This window comes from Canis aureus, chromosome 6 (genome assembly GCF_053574225.1).
Source record: "Canis aureus isolate CA01 chromosome 6, VMU_Caureus_v.1.0, whole genome shotgun sequence".
NCBI lineage: Eukaryota > Metazoa > Chordata > Mammalia > Carnivora > Canidae > Canis > Canis aureus.
Window position 1 is genome coordinate 26330532 of NC_135616.1, and position 19763 is coordinate 26350294.

Genomic DNA, 19763 nt, shown 5'->3' on the forward strand with positions numbered 1-19763 from the left:
TTTTAAGATTCAGATTTTATTACATCTTGTATTACATTCTAATACTCAACAGTTTAAGTATATACTCAAAGTATAAATGTTACGATCAGTTACTAAAAATGATTTAGCAAACAAGGTATTTACCAAAAAAATACTAGGGTTGGGGAAAGAAGAAACCAATAGATTGTATGCCAAAATGTTAACAATGTTTTTGTGGGTGATGGGATTGAGGGGGATTTCTACTTTTTCATTTTCTATATTACCAACATTTACAATTAATTCACAACCTGGGGGGGAAAATCTTATTAAAATTAAAAATATGAAATCCTCCAATTGTCACCTATAGGAAAAAAGGCAACTCCATCTATTTGAAGGGTCTCTCCAGACTTCTGATTGACCTCACTCAATGACAATCTCCCAACCTGTGGACACAAAAACTGTCCCTTACCCCCACTTCACCTCCCATATTACCCCAAACAGCTTTGATCATTGAGTCTTCAAAAGAGACAGTATCTGGAAGGGAAATCAGCATACCCTAGAGGATAATCAAACCTTCTCTTACACATGAATTGCCTTCAACAATTAATGGTTGTTTAATTAAAACTGCCAAAATAAAAATTAGCAGAGAAGTAGAGTTTTGAGGAATCTGAGGGTGTAATTCAAGAAGTACCTTTGAGCCTGATAATAAGGGGAGGGGCAGGAAATGAGGACTAGTGGCTCCTGGGAAGGCAGAGCTCCCCACTCCTACGCTCTTGTCAGCTTCCCATTTCCTGAACTCTAGGGTCATGGCACACCAAACACCATCCCTCTAGCCTCCCAATATGTTTTCTTTCCCTGGTGTACATACATGCCTTTTTCCACAGGATGCACCAAAGTCTACCATCACACTAATTGTCCTGAGTACCTCAAGGTCTTTTACATAACTCTGGGTCTGGGATAGGCTACCCAACTCTGTGATTATAAACAGGAAGAGAGGAACCAACACAAGTCCTGGCTTCTAAACCAAGGTTTATGCAAAGAAATTCCTGCTGGAGGAGTCCTGATGAAGAGACCTCTCAAGATCCTCTCTCCATGCCTTTGTATGTGCTACAACCTCCACCTATAATGTTCTTCTCTTCCCTCTTGCCTTGACCTGGCTTATAGGCACCCTTTATTCCTCAAGAAAGATTTTGTCACATTCAGAAAGCCTTTAGTGACTCACACCAGGTTAGGTGCCCCTGTGATGTATTTTGACAGAATCCTAGATATTTCTACCAAAGCACTTATCACACTTTACTGTCATTACCTGCTTAATAAATATATATGTATCTCATTAAGCCTTTAACTCTGGGAGGGCAATGGCCATGTCTGCCCCTGATGGCTAGCACATAGCAGGTGCTCAATAAATAAAGAGACCTCAGTAAGCTCAGGGTTGAGGAAAGTCCTGGCAAGGGGGCAGAATGAACTATAAACTAATCCAGGGCATAATTCAACATTTCACAACCTCACAATTCAACACTTTGGAGAACAAAGTGACTCTCAGCACATGCCTCCGACTGCCAGATGCCCGCTGTTCTTGCTGGACAGAGATCCTTGCCATTGGAGGTACCACCTCTCAGTCCACCTGATAAGGAGCTCTTTCGGGATCTTTACCCCAACGCTGGCTATATTGTGAAGGTGCCTGCCCATTCAACACATCCACAACCATCTTTGTGTGGATCACCTTGTACAGCAAGTACTGACTTGGAGTGGAAAGGCAGGAACTATGCTCTCAGGAAACTTTGGTAGGGGGGGGAGGGGGTCTTGCCCCAAAAGTGAATCCCTAGTATTACAGAACTGTACAACCCTGACACAAGAGTTAAACTCTGGTGTGAGTTCTCTGGTGTTGCATAAGGCCTGATCTGTGCCTAAATGTTTTCCTACATTTGCTACATTCATAAGGTTTCTCCCCAGTGTGGATTCTCTGGTGCTGCGTGAGGGCTGAGCTCTGATTGAAGGATTTTCCACATTCATTACACTCATAGGGTTTTTCTCCAGTGTGAATTCTTTGATGTTCAATAAGGATGGAGCTTCTACCAAAAGCCTTACCACATTCAGTACACTCATAGCCTTTGTCTCCAGTGTGAATTTTCTTGTGCTGAATGAGGGCTGAGCTCCGGCTGAAGGCTTTCCCACATTCACTGCATTCATATGGTTTCTCTCCAGTGTGAATTCTCCGATGCCTAATGAGCTCTGAGCTGCCCCGGAAAGCTTTTCCACATTCACAACATTCATAGGGTTTTTCACCACTATGAATCCTCTGATGTCTAACGAGGTCCGAGCTCAAACTAAAAGCTTTGCCACACTCTTTACATGCATAAGGCCTCTCTCCAGTGTGAATTCTCTGGTGTCTAATCAGCTTTGAGCTCTGGCAAAAGGCTTTCCCACAGTCCAAGCACTCGTAGACCTTTCCTCCAGCATGAACTCTTTGCCGTGTTACAACATTTGAGTTCACATTGAGAGTTCTTTCACTCTTGTCATAGTCAAAGACACACTCTTCAGTAGAGATTTTCTTGTTGAACGTTGTCAGACTAAGATGTCTTTCCTGGGAAGGGGGAGGACTCCTTTTGTTCCTTGCAGCTGTTTCTTTTGGCTTTTCAATATTGTGAGAAGCTCCCAAAGCTTCTTCTACTACCTGTCCTGAAGGACTTTCCCCAGGAAGTCTTCCTGGGGATATCATGGCCGCTGATGCTACACATTCAATAATTTCTTGCTTTGCTGTTAATACTTTGTCAGCTGCCAGCTTGCCATCTAAAAATGTGAATAGAAATACTAGTGTCATTCAATCCTCATGTTAGAATAAAGGAAATCTATCATAACAAGAATATAAAGTAACCCAAAGTAGGTACTTACCTATTAGGAAAAATCTTAACTTACTTCCTGATCTAGAATTTGGAGAAGTGACCTGGGGTGGGGTGAGAGGAGGCACCCTCAGAGAGTAAGGGAGACATAGAACAAGAGTCAGCAGTGGAGAGGAGGGATGGTGAGCAGGGAAAGACATGATTTAGAGGAGATTGTGATAAACAGGAGTAGCAGTGAAAGATCAGGAAGCCAGGAGACTATCCTGAGTTAGAGGAGAAGATGTGTTTTCTGGCAACAAGGGAAAAGAAAAGAGATGATAGCGAGTGCTCAGGAGAAAAAAAAAGAGGTCTATGAAACCTGAGTAAGTGGTACCCCTAGAAAAGTAGGAGAGCAGGATATAGATGAGGAAATGCTTTCGGAGTTAGAATTGAGCACAGGTTGGTAAGCAAGAACTAGAATGCAGCATGGCAATTGCAGATTCTGGTAGGTTCTAAGTAGACCCAACAATTATAAGCAAATAGAATAAGACAAAGCATAAGAAAAGGAATATTGTAGTTTCCTGACTCATTCTGGGATCAGGTGGGAGTCTTATATGTGCAAATGGTCAAAGGCAGATGGAAACAAGAGGCAGATGTGACCAGATGTGACCACCTGGAGCCAAACTTTCAGCTCTCAAAACCCCCTCTCAGCCCCTCTCATTTCTAGATTTCTAGTAACTCAGGAGGAGACTACTAGGTGTTGGCTAAGGGAACTTGAATTATTTTGAGAGGGAATATCTGAAAAACTGTTCAGTTACTTTCATCCTCCCAGAAGTCCTCTAAACTTGAATGCATTTTACAGATAAAGAAATGAAGGCTCAGAGAGGCAACATCATCTATGTAATGCCATCAAATTAATTCACAATTGGAAGAGTGAGGATTCAAAGATGCTCAGCATCAAGGCCTGCAGTTTTCCCCTATGTCCCCTACCTGGTCAGGGACCTGTATGGTCTAAAAGCCTTTTAACTACGGATGTGGTCTTTAATTGCACATTAACAAACATGCTTTTAGCCTTTAATGTTATGTAGATGATGCTTCACTGTCCATCCAGACCTGCTTTATGAATATGGTGCCTCCTTCCACCAGGTGCTGTGAGTGTTGGCTCCTAATACCCACAGGTGCCCCCTTCTCTGAAGAGTTGCCCTGGCTGATGAGAACCATCTGGCCCACGATGTTATTTACACCCTCACTGCCTCACCCCAACCCCCACCTCCTTAAGAAGGGACAACTCAGCAGTGCCCTTAAGCTCGGGGTGGGGGTGAGGTCAGGATCCCACAAACCCGCAGAGACTAAGCCAAGGCTAAGTTTTACCCAAGATCACATTATGGCTTGATATTTTCCCTTCCTAACTCTGCTCTTCTCACTCCATTACAGATTTCTTCTGAAGGGCCCTCTGCACCCAAATCTCCATATCTCAGGCTCTTCTTCTGGCATGATATACTGTTAGGCTGGGAAAATCATAACCAAGGATATAGGTTGTAACAATGTAACAATGACATGGTGACTCTTAAAGTTCTTTCAAGGTGGATCCCTCCAGTGATTTAAACCTTACAACCTAGGTGAACAATGTGAAATACTCAACGTTAATTCCTCAGAGGCAGGGCTAACCAAGACCCCTAAGACTGAAAAGCGATGAGCACAATGAGCCTTATCAGTCCACAACAGTAATATGCCACTGTGAAGGAACAAAAACACAGTGCAACAGATGAGAGCTGGGAAATGAATCTATCATATATTTTAAATTAATCGGATCCTCCTTAGAGTTGTTTTTATCTTATCCTTGTACTTCAAATGAATGTGGAGGAACTGAAGCATGTCCAGAGAAATGTGCTAAGATGACCAGAGAGAATCAGAGGCAGTGAGATGCTTAGTCAAGAAAGATGTGGTACTCTCTTCCAGATTTTTTCCTCCCTTAGGTGCTCTGCCTCAGCCCTAAAGATTTCCTACATGTGTTACTCCTGTATTCTTTGGAGTTGTTTCCTTTTTTTTTTTTTTAACCACTTAGTAATTAACTCCATTATAGTCAATAAATTCTTAATATGAACTTTCCCTGTTCAAGTTGCTACACAGTTTCTATTACTGACACATTACTCATCTCCACCTTAGGGGCTGCCTTGCCAGTGGACCACAATATATAAAAACGTCTATTGGTCTTTGAATATCATGGGTATAAGAGAATTTCATTAAAAATCTTAATTCTTAACCCAAAGTTAGGAATTATATTAGAATCTCAGATTTTAGGCACAGCCAATGGAAGAATATTTTGAGACTTGGAGGGGGCCTTTCCATCATATTTCATGACAGCCACAATTGACTATCATTAAGGAAATGTACTATGCCATAGCTGATAGCCCTATCATCATCCTCAACGCCAAATGGACTGCAACTCCTTACCTCTATGGGAAGTCTGGGACTCCTGAGCCTCACTCTTGCACTGGTTCTCCCAGGGCTGGAGCTGTATACTCAGAGACTTCAGTGCTCCTATGGATGTCATTTCCTTCCAGATCATTCCTTGGCCATGAGCTGTGTCCTAGGAGTAATCAAGTACCAGCACTATGATTCTGAGGATACAGAAGGAAAAAAACCCTAGAATAACAGGGCAAGGCAGCTAGAGCCAGAAACTCATTCAGATGATTAGACAGAAAGCAACAGGACTAAAAGCCTCAGTGCCTTGATCCCAGTAGACAAATAACCCAGAAGACAAAAATTTTTAACTGTTAGCCACAAGGCCGCTTATAATGGCTTCCCGCATTAACTTATAATAGGTAAAACAAGCAAACAAAACACGTACTTCTTACCTGTTGCCTTGGTTCATCAAGCTCTTTCTCCAGCTCCTCCAGCATAGTCACGGCTTCCTCTCCATTCTCAGGCTGGTACTCTCGAAGCCAGGCCTGCAGCTCCTCAGGCAGGATGGCCAGGAACTGCTCCAGCACCAGCAGCTCCAGGATCTGCTCCTTGGTATTCACCTCTGGCCTCAGCCACTGATGGCAAAGTTCCCGGAGCTGACTCAGAGCCTCCCGGGGCCCAGCGGAATCAGAGTAGCCAAACTGCCTGAACCGCTGGCGGAAGGTCTCCAGGCTACAGGTGTTTCCCTGACGGCCAAAGTCCTGCCCCCAAATAGAATTCTCTTCTTCAACCTTCACAATTATAAGTCCTTCTGGTTCTTTTGGAGCATGGTAGGCCAGGGCTGTGGCTCTTCCTGACATTCTGGGAAGCGACAGTCTAAAAATGCTGCCCAGTGGAATCAGGAAAGGAATGGTCTGTGTTTAAGAGATTCCTTCTGAATTCTGCTTCTTCAGGGAACTCCTGAGATGGACAATGCTAATGTTACACAGGGGGGAAAATATGTTTCGAATAAAAATGCAGGTTTTCGAAGATCAATTGCCAGAGAGTGTAGCACTGTAAAGAAAAGTGACTAAAAGGGAGCTCCCACATAAAACAATACATTAATAGATGATTCAAGATTTTTTTTCAAGATCAGAAATAAAAAATTTAAGAAAAATCACCAAAATCAGGGGCACCTGGGTGGCTCAACAGTTGAGTGTCTGCCTTTGGCTCAGGTCGTGATCCTGGGGTCCTGGGATCGAGTCCTGCATCGGGCTCCCCGCAGGGAGCCTGCCTCTCCCGCTGCCTATGTCTCCACCTCTCTCTCTGTGTCTTTCATGAATGAATAAATACAATCTTTAAAAAAAAAGAGAAAAGAGTCATCAAAATCAACTCAACTTTAGAAATAATGTTAAGGTCAACATCAGGGATAATAGTGCTTCTGGATCATGGAAAGCATATCACTGTAGCAAAACACTGTAGTATATTATTCTCAGAATAATAATCACCATATTTGTAAGTACCTATTAGACACCAACAGTAGCCAGATATTTAACATAAGTTTTATATGATTTCCCTAATAATTCCATAAGAACAATCATAATTACGCCTATTTCCTTTTTATTTATTTTTTATTTATTTATGATAGTCACAGAGAGAGAGAGGCAGAGACACAGGCAGAGGGAGAAGCAGGCTCCATGCACCGGGAGCCCGACGTGGGATTCGATCCCAGGTCTCCAGGATCGTGCCCTGGGCCAAAGGCAGGCGCTAAACCACTGCGCCCCCAGAGATCCCAATTACGCCTATTTCCAAATGAGGCTACTGAGATGCATAAGTTGACCAAAGAGACACAGCCTGTAAGCAGCAGAACCAGACTCTGCAACAAGACTATCAAGCTCTTTTATGCTCTGGGGTCTCCCCCAAAGGGAATTTGCATTTAATGAACACCTACTATGAGCCAGGAACTTTACAAATACTATTTTATTGGGGCTTGGCAATAATACTATGAGGTAAGTATTATCATCCCCATTTTATTGATGAAGAAACTGAGATTTTTAAAAGTTAAGTAGGAGCACCTGGGTGGCTCAGTTGGTTAAGCGTGTACCTTCAGCCTCAGGTCATGATCTTGGAGTCCCGGCATCGAGCCCTACATCAGGCTCCCTGCTCAACGAGGAGTCTGCTTCTCCCCTTGCTCCTTTACTCTCTCACTCTCAAATAAATAAAGTATTTAGAAAAAAATAAAAGTTAAGTAATTTACCCATGGCCCCAATTTGGTAAATAGCAAAGTCAAGGCATGAACCTAGAGTTGCCCAATTCTAAAGCACTTGTTTATTACAGAATGGGTTAACCCAGGACAATCTTGGTGGATACTACGTATTTTAAATGATGGTGAAAATGTTAGGAAAGTGTCATAGAGAATGGCCAGAGTGAATGTACAAAGAATTCTTGACTTTAAGTCACAGGTTCTGAGAAAATAAAAGAATGAATTCATTAATTATTTCAACAAATACTTGAGCTATGCGCTAGGCAGTGTACTGAACAGGATTCTCAGGATTAAAAGGTCTGTCCTCAAAGACTCCTTCATATGACAAAGTAACAAGTAAACCGACAAATGCAGTGTGATAAATCCAAGGAGAGAGGGAAGCAGGCCAGGTGGCACAGAGAAAGACAACTAAGACCAGGGAAAACTGCCTGCGGAGAGGAGACATGTCAGCAGAGACTGATAAAAATGAGTCCGGTGAAGATGTAAAGTAAGGTCATTTAGGCAAAGACAACAGTGGGTAAGGAGAAGATGTGGCTGAATGAGGGAGCTGCACGTGGTTTAGGGAGGACAGACCAATGGTTGCCACCTCTGGCTCAGAATCAGCCATGAAGCATGGACCCACAATAGACTGCCTGAGTCAGATCTCTGTGGGTGAGGCTTCAATAAGTAAGTACCCCAAATGCTTCTGATATGAAGCCATGGTTTAAAAGAAAAAAGAAAAAAAAAAAAAAAAAAAAGGCAGGTCAGAGCCTGGGACAGAGTTCAGGAATAGTGAGAAAGGAGGCACCTACTGAGGGACAGTAGGCCAAGGGTCTGAAAGCTTGTATTGCAGAGGTTGCATTTGATCCCCACAGCCATGAGAATGGCTGGAGGATCTGTCTGCCCATTCAGCAAGGGACACGAAGAAGAGACAGGAAGGGGTCTGTTGCAACCATTTGGGCAAGGAGGGCCTGAGGTATGGGAGCCAGAGATAAGGATGGGAGATTTGACAGGACTCAGGGACACATGGGCTAAGGGTTTGGAAGAAAGAGGAGTCAAAGATAGGTTTTCAGATGGTGCTGGTGACTGAAATGGTGGTGGTATCATTTCCTGAGTTATTTATGATAAAAATAGGTCTGATATGCCTACAAAGCAGCATTTCCTAAATTATGTTTTTGCTATAAACACCTCAACACAGAGAAACTTGGGGATAATTTTCCTCTTAATTTTTTGGTACTTGAAAAATACTAAATACATTTCTTTAGTTCTTATTATGTGACAATTGGTATTTAAGAAATCCCATAACAATGCAACATCAGATCTATGTGTCACTCTGCATATAGCATTTACCAAGGGCGGCATCACATTAACATGTGTGCTTTTACTTAGTGATCGCTAGTCTATGTATGTCATGGGTCTTCCCCCTTTAATTTCAATGTTTGTGATACTATTAAATTTTTATTATAAGTACTAATGCCAGGTGGCTCAGCAGTTAAGTGTCTGCCTTTGGCTCAGGGCGTGATCCTGGAGTCCTGGGATTGAGTCCCACATCTTCTCCCTCTGCCTGTGTCTCTGTCTCTCTGTCTCTGTCATGAATAAGTAAAAAAAAAAAAAAAAAAAAAAAATCTTAAAAAAAAACATTAATGCCTCACCAACGTGTTTTCCATAGGTATGTGGCTGAAGGGAAGTATTTCATCATAAAGCGTTGTTTCTCTTCCTTCTTCCATCTCCTTGAGAGACCCACCCTCTTCTACATCAGAGTTCCATAGGTTAGCCCTTAAGTCTGGCACTGTCTTCACTGTCTCCCAGGCATCTCTACTCTGGGCCTCTCATCTGAGCACCAGCCCTATTTACCCACTGTTCCTCACTCCCACCTCATGAATTTCTCAAAAGGACCTTAAACAGCACATCCATGACCAACCAGTGATTCCTCCCACTCTAATTCTGCTCCTCCCCAATGGTCCCCTCTAGGGAAGTAGGAACATCCATCTGGCTGCACTTCTAGAAATCTGGAAGCATCCCTAACACCTCTTTCCTATATTTAATGCAAATTAAGTCCTACTGATTTTACTGCCTATCTCCAGAATCTGCCCTTCCATATCTCTCCATCAGCAACCAACCTGTCACACTATACAATTACACACAGTCTGCTCATATTGTAACCAGGGCAACCTTCTCAAATTGCAAATCTGACCCTGTTCCTCTGACCAGTTTTTAAAAAGCAAATGCAGAAACAAAATCAAAATCCTTAGCCAGTCTCTTTGATTGTACTCATCTCATTTTACAGATTCCTGAGCTGTGCCCCAGCCTGAGTCAGAAATTCTGGTTTTATATTTGTAAAACATTCTGCAAGTGATTCTGATACAGGCAGGGTTGGGTCAGTTAGAGTCATCATAGACACAGTTAAAGAGAATTGTGCTCCTTTCAGAGCACTTCTCTCATTTTGTGAGTTTGTATACTTTAGTGGGACTATTGGGTTAATACCTATCTTCTCTGTGATTCAGCTATAAGTTACATCAACATTTTTGCTCACCATTTTCTATCATCCAATCCAATGCACAGAACAGAGGAGGTGCCATATATATGTATCTATATATATATATACCTCATTTATATATATATATATGAATACCACTATAATGAAAAAAAAAGTTTCAAAGAGGCAATGGTCAACACTATCAAATGCCTAATAAGGACTGAATGATGTTTCCATTGTTCTCATAGTGCAGAAAGATGACTTAGTTCACAGGACACCAGCTTTGGAGTTAAGTGACCCAACGGTTTGGAATCATAGTGTAGCCTCTTACTTTCTTAATAGCTCTGTGATGACAGTCACCAAGCAAATCTAATATTCTATTTCCTCTCCTAAAAAAGGGAGTTAATACTTTCATGTAGCACTTGGTGTATTAAGCATATCTTTTTATCCTGGTGTTTTGATATCTGGGCCTTGCTTACACTGGAGGGACTGTCCTTCCCAGAGCTAGCAGATTCCTAGAGAAAATAAACTCACTTCCAAATGTGCTTTTCATATGCAAACCACCAACCCAAAGCCCACACCCCACCACCTCTTGCACTGGGTTCTCACCTCCAGGGCCACCATTCCCCTGCACTAATCACCCATGGTCAGAAAATTAGTGTCAAACCAGAGAGCTTTTCTATGCCACAGAGCCCAAGGAAACTATTCAACCTAAGCCTGTTTACCCTGCCTCACCCAGTGCTTCCCACAGAAGCCACAGTGGAGGCTCCTGTTCACTTTCCCCTCACCTGGCCTCCTGACTGATCCTGTAATTTTGCCATGTGACCATGTGGGGCATGGCATACTTCCTCTTCTTGGAAACTATGAGTAACAAACTATCTTTTGAATGGCCATCATCTCCTGATGTGTTGGCTTCACCATGACTAACTTGGCCCAGAGCAAGTTCTCAATGCACGGTGGATATGGCGCAAGGGAAAGGCAAATTCCACATCACAAGGCATGAGTTATAGAATAGGCTTTATTGGGGAAACTTATCAGCTAGGGGTCGGTAAAAAAAGAGCACCGGTCCATTGAGTCTTCCATCATCCCCAAAAGGGAATTCTGGAGAGAGGTGCTGCGGTTTCAGGGAAGAAAGAGCTCCTTCTACCTTCTTATAGGTAAATGTGAGAAAGCAGCCTTGTCAGTGGGAGCCATAGGTTGACTGCTTGGGACCAGAATTGTGTTTCTAAGTGTCTGTGTTTACAGAGTTGTCTAGGGTACCCATGTGGAGGGCTGGAAGCGCCGAGCTGAGATCAGGGCCTTCCCTGTGGGAGGAGGGGAGAGCCTGGTCCCAGCTAGCTCTCAGTCCAAGCAACCCAAGAACCCCCAGGGCACTTTTGGACAAAACTGCTGGCTGCAGGATGGCTGTGACGATAATGTATCTGCATGGTTTGCTTACTTAATTGTAACAGAAAACACGGAGTTTTCACTGTGCAGCGGAGCACTGTCTCTACCTGTTCATCTTCACAGCACTTTAAGGTCTCGGCTCTACGGTCTTACTCAACAGAAGCTGAGAAGTCAAACTTTGTCTCGGGCCCCACGGCTTGCAAGTGGTGTAGTCTGGCCCGTTCTCAAACAAAGTGGTCGGACTCCAGAGTCCATACTCTCAGAGGCTGATGCCCTTCCACATCTGCCTTCCCTGCCAAACCAGTGGCCCTTCCCAGGAGGAGGAGGAGGAGGTCCCGGGTGTGTTTCCACACGTTTCTTTAGCCGTACTTACGGAATGCCTCCTCCGTGCAGGCACCGAGCCCAGAGTCCTAAAACAGGACCGTGTCCTTGCCGTTACAGAACTTAACCGATTTAGTAGGGAGGCAGACGTTAAACAGAAAAGGCCACATAAGGAGTCGGGTCTAACTTAGCCGTGGTGAGAACTGCAAAGGGGAACGTCAAAGGGCTCTGAGGGTCCAACCTAGACTGGGGAAGTCAGGACGGACAGCCCAGCGAGCCCTGACCGCCTAAGGGGTGCGAGCGGAGGCTGCCCCCGTTCACCTCCGACTCCTCGGCCCCGCGGCCGGGCACACAGGGGGCGCCCGGTAGGTGCTGCGGAGGCCAGGGACGCCGGGCGGTGGAGGAGCAGGCCTACGGGCAAAGGCGTGGAGGGACGGGCCGGCGGGCGGGCACAAGCGTCGAGGAGGCGCGGCCACCTGCGAGGGCCGCGGGCCCTGCCTGGGGGCGGGGATAGGCGGAGGCCGGACGGGGGCGGTTTGGGAAGCACCCGGGGCCGCGCTGCCGCACCGCCTCACTCACCCTTGGCTCGGCTGCCGGACGGACCCCAGGCGGGGAGCTGAAGGGCCTCGGGCCGCGCGCGCCGGAAGTGGGGGCGGGCGCGCCCCTCTAGGAAGCCCGGAGGACTGCGGCTCGGTGCCCGGCGCGCGGCGCGGAGGCCCGGGAGGAGGGGTGCGGCGCCGGCGCGGAGGGCGGCTCTCCGGGCGGGCCCCGGTCGCGACAGCCCCGATTCTAGAGGGGTTGACTGGCGACGGAGAGAAGGAAAAAAAAAAAAGAAAGAAAGAAAGAAATATTTATAGATGATGATAGATAGATGATAGATGGAGTGCATGTTTGGTGCAACTCCAAGGAGGTGGAAAGAGAGCCCTCCCTCTGTAAACGGGGGAGAGAAGGGCGCGAGCACAGTCGTGCCGCGCAAACACGCTGTCGCCAGCGGCGGGTCCAGAAGCTACCGGGGAGGAGTGCGTGGGGGCTGGGGAAGGGCCCGGCCCGGCTTGGCTAGGCTGCGAGGATCGGCCGCGCCGGCGTGGGCAGGGCAGTGCACGGCCGCGACCCAGACGGACCGAGTCCACGGCTTTCTCGTAGAAGGCGCTACGCGAGCCGGGGCTTGCCCAGCGACCCCAGGGTTGGCCTGGAGGAGTGGCCGCGGGGAGGGCGCCGCCGTGGGCGGTCGAGGGTATGCTGGCGACTCAGCCCCGGCATCCCCGCTGGCGAACGCAGGCCGCCGGATGCGGTGGGGTAGGGCTTGGAGAGATTCAGATGCCAGGCTCTGGAATTAGGAACGCCTTAGTAAGCACTGCAGGCCGTCTACATGCGACATGGCAAGGCTTGTACTTCGGAGCTGTATCTGACATACTGCGTAGAGGGGACTAAAGGGCAAAACAGATAAGAAAAAGAGGATGGGTGGGGGGGCTCCTGGTGGCTCAGTGGTTGAGCGTCTGTCTGCCTTTGGCTCAGGTCGTGATCCCAGGGTCCTGGGATAGAGTCCGGGATCAAGCTCCCTGCAGGGAGCCTGCTTCTCCTCCGCCTGTGTCTCCGCCTCTCTCTCTCTCTCTCTCTCTCTCTCTCTCTCTCTCTCTGTCTCTCATGAATAAAATCTTACTAAGAAATTACATCAAACATTAAAAAAAAAAAAGAAAAAGAGGACAGGCATTTAGAAATATGCACTTGTTAGGATTTGGTAGTATCTGAAAATAGGATTGAAGATGGAGAGGGGGAATGACATGGCCAAGAGAGTTCTTATGGAAAATCCAGAGGAAATTCTAAAATACCAATGTTTAGGGGTGGAAGAGCAAGAACAGATAGAGAAGAGAAGCTGCTTGGAGGAGGAGAGCCCAGAGGTTCAAACATCCTAAAAGCCAAGAGAGTGTTTCAGGAGAGAGAACTGGAGGAGGTGAGAGCTAAGGTGATCCTGGACTTAAGGGGAGGGGTTGGGAGGGGAAGGGCTTGTGAGAGAGATGTTACCTGTGGAATGTACTTGCCAGGGGTAAGTGTAAGGTAAGACAGTGAAAACAGATGATAATTCCTTCTGAGAAATGTGATCGTGCAAGAAGAGAATAAAAAGGACACTTGGTTGGACGAGGCAACATGATTGAAAGGTATTTTGTTTTTCAAAGATACTAGACACCTAATTATATTTGTAGAAAAAAAAAAGGTAAACTGTGAGTTGGAAGAAAAAATAAAGATAGAAGAAAAGAGGAATACACAACTGATGGGGAGAAAATGAGACGGGATAGGTAGGTGGAGTTGTCTCAGAAAATAAAATGAAGCATTAGAATAAAAAATGGTGCATTTTGGTCTGTGTTTTGATGCTGTCAATGCAGAACAGCCAAAGAGTATTGGTTAGTAATCCTGATTTTGCAAGCAAATAAATGCACATACGATTTGCTGAATTTTCACAAACTGAACATACTCATGTTATTCAAATGAAGAAACAGAACATTATCCATCTTCAGAAGTCTGCCTTGTGCTCTCTTCAACTCATCACCCTCCTCTAGCTACACTGATAGCCACTACACTGAACTTTGAACATGATAGGTTGATCTTGCCTCTTTTTATACTGTATATAATTGGAATACAATATGTACTCTTTTAAGTCAGGCTGAATTCAACATTGTGAACATACTGTTTTACGTAGATGTACACTGTACATTTCCATTTCTAATATTACATTGCATGATTATACCAATATTCATTTACCATATTATTGATAAACATTATTGAAAGAGATATTTAAATATCTAACCACATTAATTTATTTTGGGATGTTAAACCAACTTACTAGGATAAATTCCATTGAGTCATGGTATATAATCCTTATATATAAATGAAGTTAATTTTTTAAAAGATTTTATTTACTTGGGGGGGCGGTGCAGAGGGAGAGGGAGAAGCATGCTCTCTGTTGAACAAGGAGCCCAATGTGGGGCTCGATCCCAGGATGTTGGGATCATGACCTGAGCTGGAGGTAGATGCTTAACACACTGAGCAACCCAGATGCCCCTGTATTAATGAAGTTAATTGGCTAATGTTTTATTGAGGACTTTTATGTCTACATTGTTAGCAATATTGGTCTGTAGTTTTCCTGTAATGCCTTTGTCTGATTTGGTATCAAAGTGATTACTTGCCCTTCTATTTTCTGGGAAAGACTGTAAAAGACTGGTAGTCTTTTTGTTTAAGATTTTATTTATTTATTCAATAGAGACAGAGAGGCAGAGACATAGACAGAGAGAGAAGCAGGTCCCTGTGAGGAGCCCAATGTGGGACTCAGTTCCAAGACCCAGGGATCACGACCTGAGCCAAAGGCAGATGCTCAATCACTGAGCCACTGAGGTGCCCCAAGACTGGCATTCTTTAACTGTTTGAGAGCATTTACTAGTGAAGCCATCTGGGCCTGTGCTTTTCTTTGTTAGAAAGTTTTTCATTACTAATTCAACTTTACTTTTCATACATTTATTCACATTTTCTATTTCTTTTCTAGTCACTTCTGGTCATTTGTATATTTCAGGTAATTTGTCCATGACACTTATGTTGTATAATATGTTGGCATGAGGTTATTTATAGTATTCCCTTATATTATTTTAAATTATTATAAGGTTGGTAGTGATGACCCCTCTTCTCTGCTTTTGTTCATCTTCTTTTTCTTGGTTGGCCTATTAAAGGATTGTTGATTTTTGTTCATATTTTCAAATAACAAAACCTTGGTTTCATTGACATTTCTTTATTGTTCTTCTATTTTGTATTCCATTATTACTCTAATCATTATTACTCCTTTCCTTCTGCTTTTTTGTTATTATTAAGCTTGGTGCCCATTTTCAGACTTCTTAAGGTGGAAATTTAGGTTTTTGATAAGAGATTTTTTTTTCTAATACAGGCATTTTAAAGCTATAAATTTTCCTCTAAGCATTGCTTTGGTTGCATCCCATAAAATTTTGTATGTTGCATTACATATTCATTCAATTTAAAATATTTACTAATTTCCTTTGTGATTTCTTCTTTGAACTAGAGGTTATTTAGATATGGGCTGTTTAACTTCCAAATATTTGTAGAGTTCCCAAATTACTCTGTGGCTCAAAATGCCCACTGGCCAAAGGATGCCCCATCAGCCCCTCTCAGCTCAGGTGGCCTTGGTCTCTCAGTGCTTAGAAGCAGACTTGCCTCCCAGGCACCCCATCTCCTGCCTTTTGAATCCCAGAAATCTGATAAGCTTCCTTCATCTTGTCCTGTCTCTGTCCAACTCAGGTCAAACTAGCAGTGTTTCTGGTGATACGACCTGATTCTCTAGAACCAGGCTGGTTGCCTGTGGATATCAAGGGGAGCCACACAATTACATGCAGAGGTCCTTCTCAGATCCTTCCTGGATCACCCCATTTCTATTTTCGTTTTTTGTTGAGATAGTTGGTTGGGTGCATGAATCACACACTCAATCTCTTCACTAAAAAGTTGTCCAGGGATCCCTGGGTGGCGCAGCGGTTTGGCGCCTGCCTTTGGCCCAGGGCGTGATCCTGGAGACCCGGGATCGAATCCCACATCGGGCTCCCGGTGCATGGAGCCTGCTTCTCCCTCTGCCTGTGTCTCTGCCTCTCTCTCTGTATCTGTCATAAATAAATAAAATATTAAAAAAATAATAATAATTAAAAAAATAAAAAATAAAAAGTTGTCCAGTTACATTTGTGGCCTTGTCTCCAGAGCAAGGATAGGATGCGAAATTTTCCAAATTACTGATTCCTTTTTGCTTAACAGTTCCTTCCTCAATTTATCTCTTTCCTCTCACATTTTACTATCAGCATCAAGAAAAACCAGCCACAAAAAAAAAAAAAAAAGAAAAGAAAAGAAAAGAAAAGAAAAAAAGCAGCCACATCTTTCATACTTTGCTTGGAAAGCTCCTCAACTAAATATCCAAGCTTATCACTTACAAGTTCTATTTTCCATCCAATAGCAGAACATGATTCAGCCAAGTGTCTGCTACAAGTATAGCCTTTTCTCCAGCTTCTAATAATGTTTTCTTCATTTCTGTCTGATTACCTCACCAGTATATTTAATGCTCATTTTCTCTAGCAAAATTCTGTTCATAACAATATATGTATTCTCTAAGATGACAGAAAAGTTCTCTACTCTCTTTTTCACTTCCTTCCAAGCCCATGCTAGTCACCTTTAACATCCATATTTCTACCAACAATCTCTTCAAGGCAACCTAGGTATTTCCTATCATGCACCTTAAAACCCTTCCAGCTTCTAGTCATTACCCCACTCCAAAGCCACATCAACATTTTTAGGTATTTGTTAAAGCAGCACCTCACTTCTGGCACCACGGAGTGGCTTAATACAACAGAAATTTATTCTCTCACAGCTTGGAGGTTACAAATCTAAAATCAAGATGTGGGCAGAACCATGCTCTTTCTGAAGGCTCTTATGTTCATAACTGTCTCCTAACTTCTGGTAGTTCCTGGCAGTCCTTGGTGTTCCTGGCCTTATAGATGCATCACTTTAATGACTGCCTCTACATTCACATGGTGTCCTCTCCTCTCCATGAGTGTCCTCTGTGTCTGAATTTACCTCTTCCTATAAAGACCCCGGTTGTTGTGTTAGAGCCCACCTTAATCCAGTATGATCTTATCTTAACCTGATTATATCTGCAAAGACCCTATTTCCAAAAAAGTCACATTCACAGGTATCACAGGTTAGGACTTGAACATATCTTTTGGGAGGAACACAATTCAACCCACAACAATGATTCAGTATAGACCAAGAGTTGTTTAAACTTCTGTGAGTTGGTTTTGAAGTTGAAGACTTTTCAAACTGATACCAATGATCTCAGTGATTGAAAATAAAAGAAATGGTCTGATTTGAATTCAACTAGACATCTGGCCGAATTCTGGTGTTTCTGATACAAGCCTACTCATCTCTGTCAAAGTGAACCTTGGCAACTCTGATTACATTGGTCATTATTTTGCTTTCTAAATCTCAGTTTTCAGCACTTGTTCTGTTTTTTAAAAGTCACAGTCAATTGGACATGCATATTAATATTTCAAAGATGTTAGATTGTCTGTAATTTAGATATACCATTCAAAATCAAACAGCAGCAGCCTACTTGTTAGTATTTATTTGATCAAAAGGAAAGTTAATTTTTTCACTTCACTTCACAATTTGGATTTATTTCCCTTTTTTACTTGGATTGATTGAGTTTTAGATTGAAATTCATTCTTTGTGAAGACTGATTATATGGTCTATCAAAAGAAATTAATTTTGAATACAATATAATACATGATAAGCAAAATTTCACATATAAGTCTTTCCTCTAACTTCCTGAGGAAGAGATCTGTAGTTTTTATTATATTCTCAAAGTAGTTATATTACCCAAAAAAGATTAGAATCTATGCCTAAGTCATATGTTAGTTTGGCCTAGTTTCCCCTAAAAAGAAATGGAATAGGAAATAGAAATCAGGTAGAGTATTGGTGAGTGACCTATCAGTTTCATTCTTGAGAATCTCCTATCATTTCCCATGCCTGTATTATCACTCCTGGTATCTCTGGAAACCTCTGAATTCCTTTTACCTTACTGAGAGGAACCTCTTCAGTGTCAGCTGGTGTGGACCACAGCTGGGCCTAGGGTCGTGTTTTGGCTGACTGATCAAACTGTTAGAGTCCAAGCTGACTTCTCAGCCTCAGAAGGCAACATCTTTGGTAAGACTCCACAAAGCAACAAATCTAGCACAATCTGAAAAAAAAAAAAAAAAAAAAGTTTGATTTCCTTGTTAAACACTCAGAAAATCTATGTTCACATCATCACTTCCAGGTAAAAAGTTAACAAACTCTCACCTTTGTAAGTAAAAACTAACCTTTGGTTAACTTTCTCATTGTCTTTTACTGAACACCTGTTTAAGGCAGTATATCAGGGATGCCTGGGGGGCTAAGTGGTTAAGCATCTGCCTTCTGCTCAGGGCGTGATCCCATGATCCCGAGGTCCTGGGATTGAGCCCCCCATTGGGCACATTGCTCAGCAGGGAGCCAGCTTTTACCTCTCCCTCTGCCTGTTGCTCCCCCTGCTTGTGCTCGCTCTATCAAATAAATAAGCAAAACCTTTAAAAATTAAAAAAAAAAACCTCATGAAGGTATAATCAAATTGTGTTACATATGCAGCTAATGGAATAGTATTCAGTAACAAAAAGCAGTGGACTACTCATACACAGTGATGTAGATGAGTCTCAAGATAATGCTCAGTGAGGGAAGTTTGACCAAAAAAAATGCATTCTGTATGATTCCATTTAAATAAATCTCTAAAACATGCAAACTATAGTAACAGAAAACAGAACAGTGGTTGCAGCTGTGGGAAGATGAGGAGATACGAAGGGTAGAAGAAAACTTGAGTTTGCTGGATGTGTTCAGTGTTTTGATTGTGGTGATGGTTTCACAACTGTATACACATATGACAAAACTTACCAAATTATATATTCTAAATATTTGTTATTATTGAATGTCTGTTCTATCACAGTGAAGCTGTTTTGTTTTTGTTTTAAAGTATCTGCACTCCATTCTTGGGAGGCTAAACCCAAACAAGTTCTTTAAAGGGATATTAGAGTCTCATTCATATATCCCTAAGATTTCATATACCAGAAGACAGTCTTGGGCTGGGACAGAAAGCCCTCTACTTCTACCTCAACCATCATTTCAACTAGCCACCACTTTTTCAAACCTGTACTTCTTCCCAACATCTCACATATCTCAATCTTTCTCCTTACTCCTCCCGTACTTCCCAAGATATTTGCAAGGACCAACATTATCCTTTCCTACCCCAGTTTTGCACTCTGCCCCCCAAATTTCAGGTCCTTCTCACCCTGATCCTTTAGCCACAATGAGGATTGTACTAGCAAGCAAACTGTTGAGTTTCTATTTTTTTTTTATTTCTCATCTTGTCTTTATTAATTTCCTTCGTTCTACTGGTTTTGAGTTTTTGTTTGTTCTTCTTTTTCTAGCTCCTTTAAGTGTAAGTTTAGGTTGGTTTACTTGAGATTTTTCTTGCTCCTTAAAGTAGTCTGGTATTGCTATACACCTCCCTCTTAGAACAGCTTTTGCTGCATCCCAAAGAATTTTGGACGGTTGTGTTTTCATTTCCATTTGCCTC

General features: G+C 43.2%; 1 protein-coding gene across 6 annotated transcripts in view; it reads right to left on the reverse strand.

The window, feature by feature from the left end:
* Positions 1 to 19763, reverse strand: part of ZSCAN30 (zinc finger and SCAN domain containing 30) — a 20652-nt gene continuing 889 nt past the window's right edge. For 2 of the 6 annotated variants that reach the window (XM_077900473.1, XM_077900472.1), the window contains exons 2-5: positions 18197 to 18359; positions 5636 to 6518; positions 5232 to 5367; positions 1 to 2748 (exon numbers count right to left, since the gene is read on the reverse strand). In XM_077900473.1, the coding sequence (XP_077756599.1) occupies positions 1817 to 2748; positions 5232 to 5367; positions 5636 to 6043 (1476 nt within the window). In that variant the 5' untranslated portion in view covers positions 6044 to 6518; positions 18197 to 18359 and the 3' untranslated portion in view covers positions 1 to 1816. Of the gene's footprint in view, positions 2749 to 5231; positions 5368 to 5635; positions 6519 to 12166; positions 12300 to 18196; positions 18360 to 19763 lie in introns of those variants that run through there. The other 4 variants (XM_077900474.1, XM_077900475.1, XM_077900471.1 and 1 more) reach the window with 4 other exon arrangements.